The 18469-nt window shown below is 52.1% G+C and overlaps 2 protein-coding genes across 2 annotated transcripts in view; one reads left to right on the top strand and one right to left on the bottom strand.

Annotated features, from left to right (window-relative positions):
• Nucleotides 1-12551, top strand: part of BAZ1B (bromodomain adjacent to zinc finger domain 1B) — a gene marked incomplete at its 5' end in the record, with an annotated part of 63314 nt that extends 50763 nt beyond the window's left edge. The window contains 6 exons of the mRNA XM_034669537.1: nt 2647-2794; nt 3845-3992; nt 6227-6342; nt 8635-8780; nt 9922-10025; nt 10343-12551. Of these exons, the coding sequence (XP_034525428.1) occupies nt 2647-2794; nt 3845-3992; nt 6227-6342; nt 8635-8780; nt 9922-10025; nt 10343-10700 (1020 nt within the window). The remainder of the gene's footprint in view (nt 1-2646; nt 2795-3844; nt 3993-6226; nt 6343-8634; nt 8781-9921; nt 10026-10342) is intronic.
• Nucleotides 12552-16698: 4147 nt separating this feature from the next.
• Nucleotides 16699-18469, bottom strand: FZD9 (frizzled class receptor 9; the record flags this gene model as incomplete). Its single annotated transcript, XM_011230163.3, is given in 2 exon segments — nt 16699-18289; nt 18291-18469. Coding segments are annotated over 2 exon segments (1425 nt in total), but the record flags the coding sequence as incomplete, so codon positions are not given.

Raw genomic sequence — 18469 nt, 5'->3', positions numbered from 1 at the left:
AATGGAATAAAGTACTATTACATGCTACGATGTGGATGGCCCTGGAAAAATTAAGCTCCAAGAAGGCAGTCACAAAAAGTCGCACGTTATATGAAATGTCCAGAAGAAGAAAATCTCTTGACCAAAAGTAGATTAGTGGTTGCCTAGGGCTGGGGAAGTGGTAGGTAGGTTAGGGTGGGGAATGGGGAGTGACTACTAGGGTGCAAGGTTTCTTTTTGGGGTGATGAAAATGTTCTGATTAAGATTACGTTGAGAGTTGTGCAGCTCTGCAAATATATGTAAAACCATCGTTTTCTTTACAAGGTGAACTTGTTAACATATAAATTATATCAAATCTGTATTAAAATGAGGTTAAGAAAGCTTATTTCTAAAATCTTTCAGGGTTTTTTAAAGATTTATTTATTTGTGAGAGGGAGAGAGTGTGTGAGTGTAAAGGGAGGGGCAAGGGGAGAGAATCTCAAGCAGACTCTTTGAGCCTGACTTGAGCTCGATCTCATGACCCTGAGGTCATGACCTGAGCTGAAACCAAGAGCTGGACGCTTAACCTACTGAGCCTGCCAGGCGCCCCACGTTGGTGTTTTTTGTTTTTTAATGAGGCTCTGTGCCCTGTTGAGTGCTCAGATCTTACAGTTTACGGGAAGTAAGGAAAAGGCAGTACTGTCTGCTGATAGGACTTTTTACTGACTACTGTGTGTGTCCGAGTGTCCACTAGAGGACAGCAAAGCCCATTTTAGCCATTTTCTGCCTGTTCACAGTAGGCACTCTTTTTAGGGACTGAACCTAAAATTCTTAAATTTATATTCCATTGACGGGATGTGGGTTGTTAGCGCACAGTAAGAGGACCTGTGTGGTACTAGGTGTCAGCTCTCCACGGCCCCGCGGGAGAAGGCCAGCGAGGCAAGCCATAGTTGTGCTCCTCACAGTGGACGGAGTTGCTCTGCACAGGCTCCCCACTGAGCAGCGTCTCCAGGGCAGATGTTGAAATAGCTGCAGTGGAGGTTGGAGTAAGGAATGGGCCAGATTCCACTAGGGTTTTAGCAGCCTCTCATTTTTGTTGTGTTTATATTACGTAGTCTTGTTATTTATGAATTTACGCATACAGGGCTCTCTGTGTTCTCTGTTTCCATAAGAAGGAGAAAGGGCAGCCTTCGTTCCCCTCTCTCAACCCTCACACCACAGCTTCAGAAGTAGCTCAACTGTCGTTGTTCCTTGGCAGCTCTGTTTTGCAGCCTGTGGCCTTCCAGAATAACTAGCCCTTCCTTTGGGAGGAAGACAATCACCTCAAATAGATGCCTTTGCCTGGGGCGGGGCAGGGCAATGCAGCAGCTATACTGTCAGCTAACTGGAGCCAGCCAGCTTGTAAGAGCAGCACGTGGCTGCCTGGACTTCAGCGCACACAGGACGGGGTTAAGGCATCTGGCCCCCACAGGGTAGATGATGGTGGGATGACCTCATCTCTCAGCTCGCAGCTTCTGCTGTAAGGAGGGCCTGAGCTTTACCTTGCCCATCTCTGTGGTGTTTTGTTTTCTTTCTTTCTTTCTTTTTTTTAAGGGTTTTATTTATTTATTCGTCAGAGAGGGAGAGAGAGAGAAGAGCACAAGCAGGGGAAGTGGCAGGCAGAGGGAGAAGCAGGCTCCCCACTGAGCAAGGAGCCCGACATGGGACTCAATCCCAGGACCCCAGGATCATGACCCGAGCTGAAGGCAGATGCCTAACTGACTGAGCCACCCAGACTCCCCTTCTGTGGTGTTTTCTGCCTGCCTGAGAGTGATAACCCCTGTGGAGGCATCTGTGTGTGCAGATGCTTACCTAATCATTTAGGCAAGAAATACTTCGAAGACCTAAAAAAACACCTTTTGACTAATGAACCAGTAATACAAATAAATGAATTATCCTAAAGTGGCATTTCTGTTTTTCCTTAGAATGTCTGTTTTATAGGAGTGAGGGTTGTGCTTTATCATTGAAATTCCTGATTATATTTTCCCCCATCCTAACTGTGTTTTCCCTGGGTGATTCTGAATTAACTTGCTTTTTCTGTTGATGGGAGGAGGCAGTGTCTATTATGCTGAGAGTAACTTCCCAGAAAGAAGTCAGCTTAAGCCCTGGCCCTCTGAAATTTTCACTTAAACTTGGCGATAAAAATCAAGAGGAATGCTTCGTATCAGTACTTAATATTTTTAAGTGTTGTCGAACGCTTTATAGATAGTGTTTACTGTAATTTCCAGGCCCTGTAATCTGGGTTTGTGGCACATGATGCAGAGACCCATCATCATGTTAACCAAGGTGGTGTTAGCTCAGGACATGTTTGCACACTAGCATTTCCACAGGTGTTCCCGCCTTTAAATGATACTGAATCTTTAAGTGGATTTCACTGGAGGAGACTGGTCACTGATCACCCCCCACCCCTGCCTCAATTCTTTGTGTAACCTTTGGCAAGATTTTTCACTCTTCAGAGCCTTGATTTCTGCTGTAAAATAAATGGGTGAGGGTGGAGAAGCTCTAGGAGGTGAATGTACTCAGCATTCTCTCGCCTCTTCTCCTGTTCCTAGTGCTCTCAGTGCACACTGTCAGTATTATGTGAAAAATCTGCATGTCATGCCCTTAAGGTCATCGTAGTAGTGCTGACCTGGTTTGGTCTCTGTTTAGGTTGCATCTGCTCTGGAAAAATGGAAGACAGCAATCCGTGAAGCTCAGACTTTTTCCAGAATGCATGTTCTACTTGGGATGCTCGATGCCTGTATCAAGTGGGATATGTCAGCTGAAAATGCTCGATGCAAAGTTTGTCGAAAGAAAGGTATATGTAGATCAGTGTTGCTTATCTGAGTGTAATAGGGACTAGGACTTCCAAAAATATTTTCCTCCCTGAAGAATTCTGTGCACACGACTTTGAAGTATAGTGGGAGAGATTTTACCTTCTTCTGGAGGTCTGTAAAATGCTACTTTTTGAAATAACATGACAGTAAATCATAGAAAGCCCTTTGTTCCTCAGGTTTAAGTATAAGAGCAGTTTATCTCCAATTCTAAAATTTCTACAGAGAACAAATTAATGTAAAATTTTAAATCTCTTTCATCATCTCGGAGTTTTTAGTCATATGTGAAATAAGACGTCTACCAGCAGAGGGCAGTATTTGCACACTGGGAAGAATACTCCAGTTTGGGCCCACTGCCACTGAGTCCTACAGAGCAAGGCATTTGGGACTTTTTAATGGTCACAGCTTTCAGAGCCGTGTAAAAGGAACTTCCTGACTAATAGCCCTCGAGCAATTGACTTCTCAGTGGCTAACGTTACTTTGTGAAGTAGGTTAGGGTTTAATTCCCAAGGATAGAAAGACCTCTGAAAAATCTTATCAGTTTTCTAAACGCTGTTTCAGAATGAAGGTTGGAGAGGGAAGTGACCATGTCAGGTCGGTTCCATGCATTTTTGACACTGGTTTAAGAGAACCATATCAGATAGGAGTTGGGAAGCGTTGGGGGTCGAGGAAGAGGATGGGCAGGAAATGTAATATTTTATGGGGGATTCATTTCTTAGCAGGAGATGAACAGAGACCTTTCCTGCTATGACTTGGTTTTTGCTGCTACTTTGTAAATGTTCTAACTGTCCCGTCCTAGGCTGAGCTCAATTTGGGGATATAGGTCAGAAGACCTGAGTCTAATATTTATATTAACAGTAGCCTAGTTTATGCTACATTCCTTTTCAGAAATGACAACATTTTTTAAAAAATGTGATAACACTATGCTAGACTGTTTGCTCCCCTGTGGTGTTAATTGAGGGTGAGTGGCTGTTTGCTACAGCTCGCTGGTTGCCATGCTCCCAACAATGCTGAACAAGTTTATCTCCTTGCAGGTGAGGATGACAAACTGATCTTGTGTGATGAATGTAATAAAGCTTTCCACCTGTTCTGTCTGAGGCCAGCCCTCTACGAGGTTCCAGACGGCGAGTGGCAGTGCCCTGCTTGCCAGCCTGCGACTGCCAGGCGCAACTCCCGTGGCAGGTGAGAATTTTCTTCTGTCAAAAACAAATGAAATGGCTGTTGTAATTAAGCTTTAGTTATTCAAAAGAAAGGATTCTAAGGAGTTTTTTTTTTTTTTAAAGATTTTTTATTTATTTATTCGACAGAGAGAGAGACAGCCAGCAAGAGAGGGAACACAAGCAGGGGGAGTGGGAGGAAGAAGCAGGCTCATAGCAGAAGAGCCTGACGTGGGGCTCGATCCCATAACTCCAGGATCACGCCCTGAGCTGAAGGCAGACGCTTAACCGCTGTGCCACCCAGGCGCCCCTCTAAGGAGTTTTAAGTTCATCTTTTGCGTTTGGAGCCTGATCATTGGCGTTATTACAGTAGGAGCTCACAGGTCTTTGATTTCATTTTAGCTTGATGTTGATGTTCCTGGTTTTCACTACCAGACATGTTTGTATCTTCTGGATCAGAGCTTCTTCTCAGATAACAGTTTATCTCCCTGTGCTTCTACTTTCCCCCTTCTTAATTACTTCCTCAATTGTCCCCTGCTCAAAGTCCTGAAACTCATGGCCTTCCTTACTCATACCTGTTGTTTTCCTTCTTTATCACGATTAGAACTCTGGGGTGAGCTTGGACATCTTCCTCTCCCTCAGCTTCCATGCTCTGTTCATTTACGTCAGTTCTGTGTCTGGACGTCTCATGAGTCAGTCTCCTGCTGCCCACTGTCCGTGGTCCCTGCTGTCAGTTGGCCCTCCTCTGTCTCTCTTCCGGGCTCCTTCAGTGGCTTCTCAACTCCTTACCTCATGTCTTTCCCCTCCTATTTGTCCAGCTTTGGTGGGGCTACCAGAACGGTTTATGTAAGGCATAAAGATAAGCTTGTGTCAGTATCCTGAAACTTCCATCTTTCTATTGCCTATAGAATAAAATCCAAACTACCTGGGCTGGTTTTTGAGACTCTTCTACAATACCAGTCTATGTTTTTATGAGCCTTTATTCCCATGTCATGTGCTCAGTGCAGGCTGTTCACTGGATATCCTTGCCTGCTGGGCTTTCGTCCTCGCCGGGAATATTCCCTCTCTCCAGAACTGAGGGAACTGCTTACGGCCTGCCTAAAATTTCACTGCTTTTTTGAAATGTTTTTATATTCTTAAAATTAATTCTTCCTCTGGGGCGCCTGGGTGGCACAGCGGTTAACCGTCTGCCTTCAGCTCNGGCGTCTGCCTTCGGCTCAGGGCGTGATCCCGGCGTTGTGGGATCGAGCCCCACCTCAGGCTCCTCTGCTGTGAGCCTGCTTCTTCCTCTCCCACTCCCCCTGCTTGTGTTCCCTCTCTCGCTGGCTGTCTCTATCTCTGTCTAATAAATAAATAAATAAAATCTTTTTAATAAATAAATAAATAAATAAATAAATAAAAAATTAATTCTTCCTCTCTCTGTTCCAGTCGAGCGTCCAGTCTCAGTCTTTTGGTGTGTCTTGCCTCCATGGTTAGTCTTACATGTGACCGTCTTCCCGTGAGACTCTTAGTGCCCTGGCGGCGGGGGTGGTACTTTGTCCTTCACCCTGATCCCAATACGGCCTTGCAAAGAGGAGATGCCCAATGTCTGCCAAGTTAATGCCATTGTTTTCCACATTGCGGTTTGAGGTTGTGAGAGGGCAGCTTGTAGGAGCTCTGTCTTGGTCTCTGAGAGGGCAGAGCTGTTTGACCCTGACCCCATCTAACAGCATTTCTCGGTTGTTATTTCTCACTCCGCTCCAGCGGCACTTGGAGCCAAGTAAGGCACGCTACCCTGAAATGGCGGCGCTCTGGACCAGCTGTTCAGAGCTGGGATTACCATTGCTTTGCTGCTACGGTCATCTGCAAGCTGTTTCAGTCCTGGAGCGGGGCTGTCAAGGTGCAATGACACCTGTCTGGGTTGTTTGTCCTTTCAGTCCACCCCAGAGTTGGGAACAATATCTGAAATGTCACATTCTGTGGGCGATTTTGTGAGACAAAAGGAATAGGTTTTGTATTGTTTTATGTGAGGAGAGATGGGGTTGTATTTTGGTCTCGATCTCTGTTGCAGTTGGTGTCTTATCCATAGCATTTGGGGTCTTGTGGAGGAGGCCTGCTGCTGAAGCTTAGGCTTCCATGCTATTGCCCGTGTCTCGGCCTCGATTCAGGTTCTCTCCCCTCTCATCAAATCTGCCCAGAGGATCCCCGTGGGACTTCATCCTTTCTTAGGACCACTTTGGCCTAGCACCACATTCCCTACATGTGTTTCCCTCCTCACAGGAATTATACCGAAGAGTCTGCCTCTGAGGACAGTGAAGATGATGAAAGTGATGAAGAGGAGGAAGAAGAGGAAGAGGAAGAGGAAGAGGAGGATTATGAGGTGGCTGGTCTGCGATGTAAGTATTCAGTTTGCCTTCATAGTTGACCTCACAGCTTTCCAATGTGACTTGGGAAGACTGGGTGGGCAGTAGCCCCCCACCCAGCCTTGCCATCGGGCCATCTTTTTTCTCGCACATGTTGTGGCTGTGGGGTGACTCCACTGCTGTGGTTTTAAAGGGATTTTCAAGGTGCCATGTAACCACCTTCCTATTGGGAGGTTGGATGGCTTGGTCTTAAGAATATTTGGTCCGAGAATTAGTGGAATTCAGGGCCCCAAGCATGTTACGAAGAGTCTGCTGGTTCAAGCCTCTTTAGTCTATGGGGACATGGGGACCACGGGTAAGGAAGGCCTAGGCCCGCTGTCCTCTCCTAACAGTGGTTTTGGCCTCTGCTGCAGCGCTGCTTTCAGAGAAGTGATTTGTCTTCCAGTCGTGGTGATCTTCTCTTTGTCATAGTGTGCAGGGATCTAGCTTTGCTAGTTTTAAAAAAGAAGACTAGTTTTGTCCATGGCTTAGGGTGGTTGTTGGGAAGGTTCAGGTCTGTTTCTCACTAGATGCCAGTGGGGGGCTTGGGAGGGGTGCTCTTCCTTTACACTTAACCTCATTGATTCTCACTGTCTAACGGCCATTCATCGTGAGTCATTTTTGTGGTTAAACCTAAAACCCTGAAGTCTAGCCTTTTACAGCCTCCTCCTTTGCAAAATATACCCTTCCTTGTAGGTTAGAAAAGAGACCACAGATCCGGATTTTGATGAGCTTTTGAAGAGATGGTACACTTCCCAAGATCATAGCACTCTGAGAGTTTGGACTCCAGTATAAGGAGTCTGAGAAGATGATTGGCATGACCAGTCTCACAGCAATGGTGCCACTAAAACCTGAGGGGTTTGGGTGTGCATCCCTGTCCCCGTCTGCCCAATCTTGAAGGGCTCTCATTTGGGACACCTTAATTTCTCTCATTCCTACAGGGCTCTTTTTGTTTGTTCACTAACATGATTATCCAGTTGTCCAGGGTCAGGAGACAAGTAGTCCCTTAACCCCAGATTCTGAAGAGACTTCGTCGGGTAGCTGGAGAGTGTGATTGGGACACAGGGTTGTCAGGGAATAGATTCTGAACGTGACAGTATACTCACTTTGTGTATTTCAGAGTGGTAAATGCTTTCCACTTGTGAGTTACTGTTTTCTTTCCAAACAATTGTTCTCTCCAGGTTTCTATGGTCTTATCTGCCAAAGGGGTCTGGGAAGTACTGATACTTGAGAGCCCTTTGTCTGTTCCACCTTTTAGGCTACCGAAGATGTGTTCCCTAGTTCCCAACTCAAGGCCCTGGGTTGGTGGCTGTCTGTAGCATTTTGAGTTTCATCCTTAGTGTCAGTTTCTTCTGTCTTCCAAGCCTGGTCTTGAGGTTAGAGACCTTAAAATAGCCAGTGAAGGGTTATCAGGGTCTAGAAGTAGAATATGAAACATTGTTTATTGATTCTTCGTGTCCCTGGCTGTGTATACCCGTCTCTGTCCATGTGTCACCTCTCTACTTTGAAGGGAAAATGTGTTCAGTGGAGAAGCTTTGAGCTAATTCTAACGGAGCATTGCACCCTGAGGACGTATTGAGAAACGTTGGTTTGTCTGACATCGAGCACCTGTTGTCAGAGACACAGGTCATCTTGGGGGCCTTTGTATTCCTAATTTTCCCTTTGGGGGTCCTGGGCAGGGCTCTTATGGAAGTGTCCTGGCCCATTGCTTGTGGTTTTCAGAAATGCAAGAAAGCAGGACTGGGGCAAGCCTTAAATTGGATTCACTGAGGAAGACTTCAAGTGGCTATCAGCTTTTCTTTCAGAAGACTGTGGTGGTGAGCGTAGAATTACTCAGGGAACCAGGAGGCAAGAACTGTCCTACAGTCATATTCCACCTCACATGTAAGGACACACACTGAGAGGCCAAGCTTGGGCTTTGAGAATTCCAGGCAGACCTGTTAAGCAAACGGCCTCTCCTCCTGAGTGAGCTTGCCATTGACTCCTTCAGAGGCCTCGTTCCTGGGAGTAGATGTGAACAGAGTGGGGACAGAGAGTAGCCGTTCTGAAGGAACTGGCCTTCCAAAGAAATTCTTAGAAGGTCTTTGGCAGTTGATGAAAGGCATCCATTCATCTGCTTCTCTACCTTTAAAGTGTCTTGTCAGGTAGGGCAGGAGAGAAAGAGCAAGAGCGCCTTAATGACCAAAGGGAACTGTTGTTCTGCTCGACCAGATGCTCTCCTCATCCCATAGGCATGCTCCCTTCACCCTCCATTGTTCAGCTCTGAATCCATATTTTCTCTTTCAGTGAGACCTCGAAAGACTGTCCGGGGCAAGCAGGGTGTCATCCCCCCTGCAGCGAGGCCCGGACGCCGGCCAGGTAAGAAGCCGCATCCCGCCAGGAAGTCTCGGCCGAAGGCGCCACCTGTGGACGATGCGGAGGTTGAAGAGCTGGTGAGTGATTTCCCCTCCTCCCTGTACCGGTCGTTTCTCAGCCCCCACTCCAGCGTTAGGAATCCATCAGGCAACAGGTGGGGGCCCCTCCCCCCTCCCTTCGGAGGCTGATGTGGCAGATGGGCGGGCCTGTGGGCAGACAGAGGCCGCAGGCCCCCCAGGAGCAGCTATGTCCGGCATTTCCCTGCTGTAGCCTGCAAACTTCGTCTCCTTAAGTTAATAGGCAGCCCGTTACTTGTTAAGGATTTTAAAATAGTATCCATGTGTCTCCAGTGGCTCAGAGGGGCTGGGTCTCCATTGTGGGAATGTCAGCAATGTTGGCGCCTCAGCCACTCTTGGGTCTTTTGCCCACAGTTGTTGTGGGAGGGGCATTACCCTCCCCTCTGCTCCTCAACCAATGTAATTTTAGTGGTTTTACTTTAGATTTCACTTGTGCTTTAAAGAACAATAAGAGGCTCTTGAAAACGTACTGATTTTGGCGGAGCAAATTGGGGTTGGGGGCACAAAGCAAGCCATTAGGGAGCTCAAGGGCATTTGCGAGATCCTTCTGTTGGCCCAGCCCTAACTAACCCTTCAAGTCTGGGGCTCTGACCACTGTGAGTCACAGCAGCGATGGCTCCCTGGAGGGGACGCCCACCCTTTCCTCCTCAGCCACTTAGCTCCCAGATGCTTACAGCAGGAGGGCCTGGGAGAGGAATTGTACCTCTTGCTTTTCTTCCCTCAGAGCCCCCAACCCCACAGAATTGGCTACCGGTGGTCCCCGTAACCCATCTGGGTCTACACGGTTGCTTGTTTATATCCCTCCACGGTGTGCATGTAATCCCAGGTCCATCGGCTCTCACCAGTGTGCTGGTGACAGTGGCCTCTCTGGCCGACCTCTAGCAGGACCGCTGTAACAGGGCAACTGCTGCCTGCCCTCTGCTGCTTTGATCAGCGTCCACCAGGGAGGGGGCTGGCGGGCTGATGGGAAGATGCCTGCACCCTGGCTGAGCGCGCTCCCTGACTTGAATGCCAGATGACTTTGACTGTCTCTACTCCGAGAAAATGGTGGAGTTATTTTTTTTTTTTTTTTTTTTTCCTTTCTTGTTCTGTCCACTCTTCTCTTGGACCTGTAATAACATGTCTCTTTCTTTGGTGCCAGGTACTTCAGACCAAGCGGAGCTCCCGGAGGCAAAGCCTAGAGCTGCAGAAGTGTGAAGAGATCCTCCACAAGATTGTGAAGTACCGCTTCAGCTGGCCCTTCAGGTGGGCTGTGTTCTCAGGCACAGAGGAGCAGGACTGGCCTTGTGGGTGCTCAGAGTTTGCAGACAGCTGCCTGGGGGCGCGCTGAGCAGAGGCTGGGACGACCCTGATCCTTCCTTTAGGACACGCCTGAGGGTGGGGGGACTTCCTTCCCAGACCAGTAGAGACAGCACTTAGTCCAAGGTGAACACACCTGTTCTCTGCCTGCCAGCTGGTTGATGTCAGCAGGGGTGGGCGTTCTGGGAATGGTGGTCTGAGAACAAGGTTTCTGTCTCCTCCTCGAGGCTGTGCTCAGATTTCCATTTGGTTCTTCTCCACAGGGAGCCCGTGACCAGAGATGAGGCTGAGGATTATTATGACGTCATCACGCACCCCATGGACTTCCAGACAATGCAGAACAAATGTTCCTGTGGGAGCTACCGCTCTGTGCAGGAGTTTCTTACCGACATGAAGCAAGTGTTTACCAATGCGGAGCTTTACAACTGCCGAGGCAGCCATGTGCTGAACTGCATGGTGAAGACAGAACAGTGTCTGGTGGCTCTGTTGCATAAACACCTTCCTGGCCACTCATATGTCCGCAGGAAACGCAAGAAGTTTTCCGATCGGCTTGCTGAAGATGAAGGGGACAGTGAGTCAGAGCCCGTTGGACAGTCCAGGGGACGAAGGCAGAAGAAATAGGCAGGGCCCTGGTAAGGGAGCCGAGGTGGGGGGAACGGAGAGAGCCGGGGAGGGTGGGAGGGAGCAGGAGAGGAAGATGGAGAAGAATGTGGAAGGGAGGAGATCACAGGGAGTCCAGAAATGCCCGTCATCCCAAGCTTGTGCTGCCTTGCCCAACTCTCCAGAGGGCCCGAAGCAGGCAGAGCTCTTTGGAGAGCCTACTCTTGGGCTGGTGGTCTCTGCCCAGAGATGCCATGGGCGGTAGGCGGCCTTAACCCTGTTGAGAGTTTCCAGGGAGAGGCCAAGGGTACGGCTTTCTCGTGGGCCCATATCCTTTAACTTTCTCCTTTCCTTATGGCCCCTCCTGCTTTGGCCACCACGACAGTGCCAAGCCTCTGGTCTCCAGGGGAGGGATTACTGTATTACATGGAAGGATCAGGGGTAATCAGGCCAATTGGGGAGGCGGTGTTGATTTTTTAATCTCCATTTACATACAGCCCGTCCTCTGTCTCTCCCTCCCTCCCTCAGGTGACAGTAGCAGTGAGTGCCATACCGCATTCTGTATTCACCAGCATCATGAGACACTCGTGCTCTTTTGAGTTGCTCTTGGCAGAGTAAAGGGACTTGTCCTGGAGCCATACCTGAATACCCCTCCCCTTCTTTGTGACAGCTCTCTCCCCTCTTGTCCCACCTCACCCCTTCAAAATAAAAAACAAAAAAACTGAAAAAAAAAAACAAACCTAAAAAACCCACAAAGAACGTAAGGCACTTCACTAGAGACTGGAGTCCTGCTTATAATCATGCGTATAACCTTTACTTGGATGGGTCTGGCCAGAGGGGTGTTGGAGCCCAGCCCACCCACATACCAGACACAAGCTCTTAGGGGGGAGCAGAAGAAAAGCAGGAAGAATTTAAATGTTTAATTTTTTTTAAATTGACTTTTCTAGTTATTAAAAGTTGCTTGTTTCAGCAGTGCTATTGTATAAAGAACATCTTGTAAAATATTTCTGTCATCTTGCTTTGGCACATGTACAGTACAGTTTATATGATAACGTGTTTGCTCTACTTTGCCTCGTCTCCTCCCCCAGCCCATCCTCTCTCTCGCCTTCAGAGAAGCGGGGTTGGAGGCTCAGCAGGGCAAGCGGTGGGACCTGGCGGGGATGGGGACGTCTCTCTGCCTGCCCTGGTGGCCGTTTCTGCCTCATCCATCTCCAGCCGCCTCCTCCCTCCTTGGAGCTCCCCGAGAAGCTGAATCTTGTAGGGTCGCGTGAGGGGCGCTGCGGAGGAGGGGCTCGGATGGCCCCTTCTGCAAGGAGTCTGGCAATAGTAGTTCTAGTTAGGCAGAACTTCGTAGTCTTCTTTCCCTTTTATGGCAGATTTTGATAAAAATGCAAAACAGGGTTTAATTTTCTTTTCTATCAGCTTTGAATTTAGAAAATGTGAGCACCTCAGCTCTTCTGTACCTATTTAAGTTAAGGGAGAACATGTCCACCGAGGGGATTACAGCTCCTAGAACTTGAGAATAAAGCCTCTTAATACGGAACTTCAAGGTGTGGTCCGTGTCTCACCCTGCCTGCCCGGCCCAGAGACTGTGGGGATTTGCTCCAGTGGCTGCTGGATAGGTTTACTGTCCCTTCTCCCCCAGGTTCGGGCTTCGCACTGACGCTCCAGTTCCATAATCCCAGCCACCGACACCGTGCCCTGCCTCTTACCCTAGAGCCAGTCTGTTCTTGTTCACAGTGAGAATCTTGTGTTCCCACTTCAGTGACACCTGAACTGTTTGTTGTTGTTGTTGTTTTTTTTTTAATTGTCTTTAAGGAGGAAGGGCCCCATAAAAGGGTAAACTTGTAATAAATTGGAATTTCAAATAAACATTATGTACTTGTGTTTATAAAGAAGAAACAGTTCTGGTGAATCTTTCTTTGTGCTCTTGGGGATGGGGGTGGATCGTGCAGAGTCCTGAGTGCTGGTCCTGCTGACTTGTGGAGGCAGTTCTTCGGGAGCGAGAGGACCCCTGAAGCGTGACCTTCAGAGCTGCTTCTGGCCTTGTCCCTAGCCCCCACCCCCCACAACTTTCATTAGAATTCTAGGAATTCAGGGAAAATAACTCTCAAAGGCTTCACTGTGGGAATTTGTGTAGTGCTTGAGGAGTTGATTTTGGGGCAACTCCTGACTTTTACAACACCTCAAGGAATATTTCAAACCTAAATACAAAAAGAGTGGAAACAATGAATTCCCATGTCCTGTGCTTCAGTTCTACCACATAGCCAATCTTTCTTACGTCTTCATTGGTTTTTATGCTGAGAGTTTTTAAAGTCAGAGTGGTTGATCTGAGTAGGTCACTGCCCTGTGGCAGCCTGCTTACAGAGTTCAGAGGTGTTGCAGATCCCAGTGTGTGGTCCCATCTACCGAGAGGTGGAACTCAAGCTCCTGGACCACTCGAACCCAGGATGGCGGTGAGTAAAATGAGAAGAAATCAGGAGAACCCGGAGCTCTGGGTGCAGGTTCTGCCCCAGCTGCTCTGTGGCGTTGCTGAGTGTGGGCCTGGAGCCAGGCCTGGCCCGAGCACTGGGGGAGTTTCAGCCCTGGGGCTGGGGGTGGGGGTGGGGCTGCCTGTCCCAAGGTCAGCTCCAGTGTGGCCAGCACTCTGGCTCTGGGAAAGGGAGCTGTGTGACCTTCGAGCATTTCCTACGCAGTCACAGCCAAACACAGGCCGGGCCACGTCTGTGAAGTCGTTCCCCAGTGGGCCTCGGTACCTGAGTATGGTGCTCGTGGGGCCGTGTCTTCTCATCTAGGGCATGTTGAACCATCAGCCCAGTGCTCCCTGCCAAGGGCGTGACCTTCGGGGAGCCACCTGACTTTGGCTGACTCCTGCAAATGGGGACAAGAGAATTTTTTCCTGGGGCTCCTGGGTGGCTCAGTCGTTAAGAGTCTGCCTTCAGCTCAGGGCGTGATCCCGGCATTCTGGGATCGAGCCCCGCATCAGGCTCCTCCGCTGAGAGCCTGCTTCTTCCTCTCCCACTCCTGCTTCTGTTCCCTCTCTTGTTGGCTGTCTCTCTGTCAAATAAATAAATAAATAATCCTTAAAAAAAAAACCAAAAAAACGGGGGCGCCTGGGTGGCACAGCGGTTAAGCGTCTGCCTTCGGCTCAGGGCGTGATCCCAGCATTGTGGGATCGAGCCCCACATCAGGCTCTTCCGCTATGAGCCTGCTGCTTCCTTTCCCACTCCCCCTGCTTGTGTTCCCTCTCTCCCTGGCTGTCTCTATCTCTGTCAAATAAATAAATAAATCTTAAAAAAAAAAAACCAAAAAAACAAACCTTTTTCCTGAGGACAGGGGTCTGAGGCTCTTCTCCTGGGATTCAACGGACCTCTCCCCCTCATCCTGCCTGTGCTGCCTTCTTAGACCGTGTCTCTGGGGAGGCTGTGGAAATTTGTCAGGGGTGGCAGTGAGGTGGGGTCTGGATTGCCAGGGAGCCAGGGTATCCTCAAGCAGGACACCGAGAAACTCAAGCCGGGCAGGAAGAGAGTACGGATTCCATGGCTCCCCGTGCCAGACCCCTAACACGGGTGCGGCTGAGAGAGGTGGGGAGAGCAGCTACTGACCCCCCCGGGACCTCCTCAGTCTGACCCCAGTCAAGATCACCGCTGCCTACTCCTGTGAACTTTGAACTGTTTCCTTGGAACGAATACCGAGATCAGGGCTAAGTTCCGTTACCTAGGACCTGCCACACACAAGCTCAGCCGGCTGGATGGGCATAGCCCTGAGGACGTGTGCACACAGATGTGCTGCCAGGGCTGTGGCCGGGAGGGGCCTGGGGCACCCCGTGCACAGGCCAGCAGGTGTTGGTTTCTGAGGCACTTCCCTTGGGTTCTGGAATTTCCTTTTGGGGGCTGAGGGCGGGGGAGGCCTCACTGTGGGAGGGGTTTCTCTGGACATAACCGCCCTAGGTTCTAACACCTGCCCTTGGGATGGAATCCATGGTGTGGTGGGAGTCACAGAGACTCCGGAGGCCGCAGACAGCCTGCCTGGCCGCGTGATATCCAGCCAAGCTCTCCGCACTTCCCGTCTGTAAAATGGGGAGAAGAATCAAATGGAAGCCGCTATAAAAGGTCTCTAATAGATGTTTCCTTCTTCCTTCTCCTTCAGGGTCTGGGACTTTTTCTGCTGTCCCCTAGTGCTGAGAAGCCGCTGGCAGAGCCCCTCACCGCCCCCCTCCCCCCTCCCTGTTGTTCTGGAAGCCCAAATCTTGTTTCTGCTGGGCTGGACCTAGCTGAGTGCCGCCCCTCCTGGCCACTGACTGACAAGGGACAGCGGTGGACTGGTGCCAGTCCTGATGCTCAGGGTCTCCTCCGCCCTTTGCCCATACACGTCACCTGCCTTTCTCTTCCCTGGTCTCCAGAATCCTCTCCTTTTGCTCCCGCCGCCCCTGCCCTGGTGCAGGCCCTCAGCAGCTTCAGCTCGGCTTCCCGCAGACCCGGCCCGCAAGCCCAGCTCAAGGCAGCCACTATTACCACCCTCCCTCTTCCAACCTGGGCTCTGTCACCTTCAATGAGCGCAATCTGTCTCTCAGGCAAGGACCCTCACCGAGGTGTCAGGGTCACTTGGCTTCACTGATTAAAAAAGGCCGGAGGCCTTCCTGTGTGCTCCGTGAGGGGGAAGTCTTTAGGTATGGGGTGGTGGGGGAAGGGCTGTGCAGGAAATGCATAAGCACAGGTGCCGAGGCTGCAGGGTTCCCCTGGGGGTCAGGGCCAGTCCTTGATGAGAGGGACAGCCCTTAACTCTCCTCAACTCCTGATGGGAATTTGACACCACCTGTTTGATCTTCAGTTGGTGTCTGTCTTGCCCCGCTAAGACTGGTGCAGGGTGAAGAGCTCCAGCCTGAGAGCCCTGGCTTTGGGAACTCAACTCTACTCCTGATAGGAAGCAGTCATCCTTGGAGGTGAGCCTGGACCCTTGGGGCCTCCTGGCAGTGACACTGAGTGCTGGCTCTGTCTCATGCGCCCAGGGACAGTGACGAAGACCCTCACCTGGCTGAAGTCACAGCAGCCAAAGCAGACGCCAAGATGGGGCTCTGAGGTCTGACCCCCCTCCGCCCCAAGCTGATGGGGGTCCCCGTGGGATGGCCACACACTCCTTACAGTGGGCCGAGATGGCGCAGGGTCCCGCGGCCTTGGGCTTCCCCGCACACAGATAGACACATACCTTTTCCCGTCCCCCGACACACGAGTGTGCAATGTGCCCTGGAGCAGCCATGCGTGCTCCCCTGCACCTGCCCCATTTCTCACAGCAGCTCTCCGCACCTCAAATCTTTCCGCAGCCTTCGGAGCTGGGGACCCAGTGCCCATTAGACTCCAGGGCTCCCCATCTCCCGTCTGCGCTGCCAAGATGCCCACATACCAGTCCGGCCCCATCTCCACTCCACCCAGAGAGATGAGGGGAGGGGCTGGGGTGCCCTGACTAGGACCCCAGGGAGTGAGGTGGACACCAGCAATCCTGGCAGGCAACGAGGACAGTCACTGCAGCCTCAGCCCTCAGGCCCCGGGGAAGGGACAGCGGGACACGCCTACCTGAGACCAGGTTCTGAGCCTCCAAGGGGAACTTAGAGACAGGTGAATGCCCTCATTTCCCATAGGAGTGAAGAAAGCAGCCCTATCCACAAGCCCCCCGGCAGGCTAGAGTCCCCAAGGCCACAGGTGTCCTCCCAGGGGATTCCCAGAGTGGCCCGGCAGGCATCCCAGGCACACTTTGCGAAGCAGGAACTCAGGACTCAGGCAAAGGAGCAAAGACAGGCGAGAGGGGAAAACACACACACACACACGCACGCATGTGCACAGGGACCTCTGCAGAAACAGGTGCTCCACAGGGACGCCCTCCTGACCGGTTGGGGAGCCACAGAACGGGGCCCGGCACGTGAGGCCAGCACCCACCCAGCTCTGCCCACCAGGGAGACTCCCGCAGGGCCCTCACCCTTCTACCTTCCCCTTTCCCCGCCCACAGAGGACTCAGTGGTGCCACACGGGGGGTTTATTCCAGTCACAGCTTCCAGAGAAACTCAACAATAAATTACATCATTAAATAAACTCCCTGCTGGACCACGCCCCCTTCTGCCCCTCCTCCTCACCACATGCACCCCCAGGTCCCCATGGGGACCTGGCCAGGCCCACCCCCTGCACTAGGCCACAGGGGAGTGAGCCTCACTGGGTCCCGGCAATCTAGGGTGGCAGGAGAGTCTCCCCGCCCTGGTCCTTGGCCCCTCGCACTCACTTGCCTGACCTTGACAGCTGGGCAGCTGCTAGTCAGCTGTCTCCTCCGGAGGGGGGGCCAGGAGGGGGCAACAGCCGCCCCGCACAGGCCTGTGTCCCTAGAGGTGCGTGGGGTTCTCCAGAGAAGGGTCCGTCTTAGTCATGTGCAAGACCACGGTGGGAGCCTTGTAGTGGCAGTGCGTGCCACGGCCGTAGCCCCCGGGAGCCCGGCAGGCCTTTGCCCGGGCCCGACCAGCTGCCATCTTGCGGTGGCACAGGCTCTGCCAGGTCTGGAAAGTCTTGGAGCTCCACACCCAGACTCCGCTGGTGATGCCCACCACCAGCGACATGAAGATTTTGAGCATAAAGACAGCCACGGTGGGCACCGAGCCCCCTGGTAGCGAGCAGTCCCTTCGGCCCCCGGGCATGGTGGCTGCCGAGCAGGGCTGCTCTGTGGCCCGAAGACGCCAGAAGTCCATGTTGAGGCGTTCATAGACGTAGCACACGATGACGCAGGTGGCAGGCACCGTGTAGAGGATGGAGAAGACCCCAATCTTGACCATGAGCTTCTCCAGCTTCTCTGTGTTGGTGCCGCCCGTCTTCATGATCTTGCGGATGTGGAAGAGGGCCACGAAGCCGGTCAGGAGGAAGCTGGTGCCCAGCACCAGGTAGCAGGAGAGGGGCACCAGCACGAAGCCCGTCAGCGCAGCCGCGTCCATGCTGGCCACGTAGCAGAGCCCTGTGAGCTCGTCTCCAGCCACCTTGCGCAGTGTCAGGATGACGATGGTCTTGAGGGCCGGCAGGCCCCAGGCCGCCATGTGGAAGTAGCTGCCATGGGCCTCGATGGCCTCGTGGCCCCACTTCTTGCCGGCCGCCAGGAACCAGGTGAGGGTCAGCACCACCCACCACAGAGAGCTGGCCATGCCGAAGTAGTAGAGCAGCAGGAAGACGAGGGTGCAGCCCGTGTTCTCCAGCCCCTCCTGGATCACGTAGAGCGCGCCCGCCTCCTGGTCGCAGGCCACGCTCTGGGCGCCCGCCACGGCGCGGATGAGGAAGGCCAGTGAGTAGACGTTGTAGCACATGGACAGGAAGATGATGGGGCGCTCGGGGTACTGGAAGCGGTGCGGCTCCAGCAGGAAGGTGAGCACGGTGAAGGCCGTGGAGAAGAAGCACAGCGCCGACCACACGGCCATCCAGACGAGCGCGAAGTCCTTGTCGCGCCGCGACCAGAACACCTCGACGCCGGGTCCGCAGCGCGGCGCGCACGAGCGGCTCTTCTCCACGTACTGGAACTTCTCCGGGTTATCGCAGGTGCCGCCACCGCCGCCCGGGCCCGAGGCGGGGTCGCCGGGGGGCCGCGCGGGCGGGCGCCACGGGCAGCATGCCCAGGCCCTTGTGGGGCTCGGCGGGGCCCGTGGCGTTCTCGGGAGCCTCCATGCAGAGCGCGTGCGGGTCGTTGCGCGTGGGCAGCCGGGCGCAGTCCAGCGAGTCCGGCCAGCCGAAGTTGAACTGCTCCATTATGGGCGCGCAGCGGAGGCGCGCCTG

This window comes from Ailuropoda melanoleuca, chromosome 10 (genome assembly GCF_002007445.2).
Source record: "Ailuropoda melanoleuca isolate Jingjing chromosome 10, ASM200744v2, whole genome shotgun sequence".
Lineage (NCBI taxonomy): Eukaryota > Metazoa > Chordata > Mammalia > Carnivora > Ursidae > Ailuropoda > Ailuropoda melanoleuca.
Note: the sequence above shows the minus strand (reverse complement) of the source record. Positions and strands in the feature narration are given on the sequence as shown.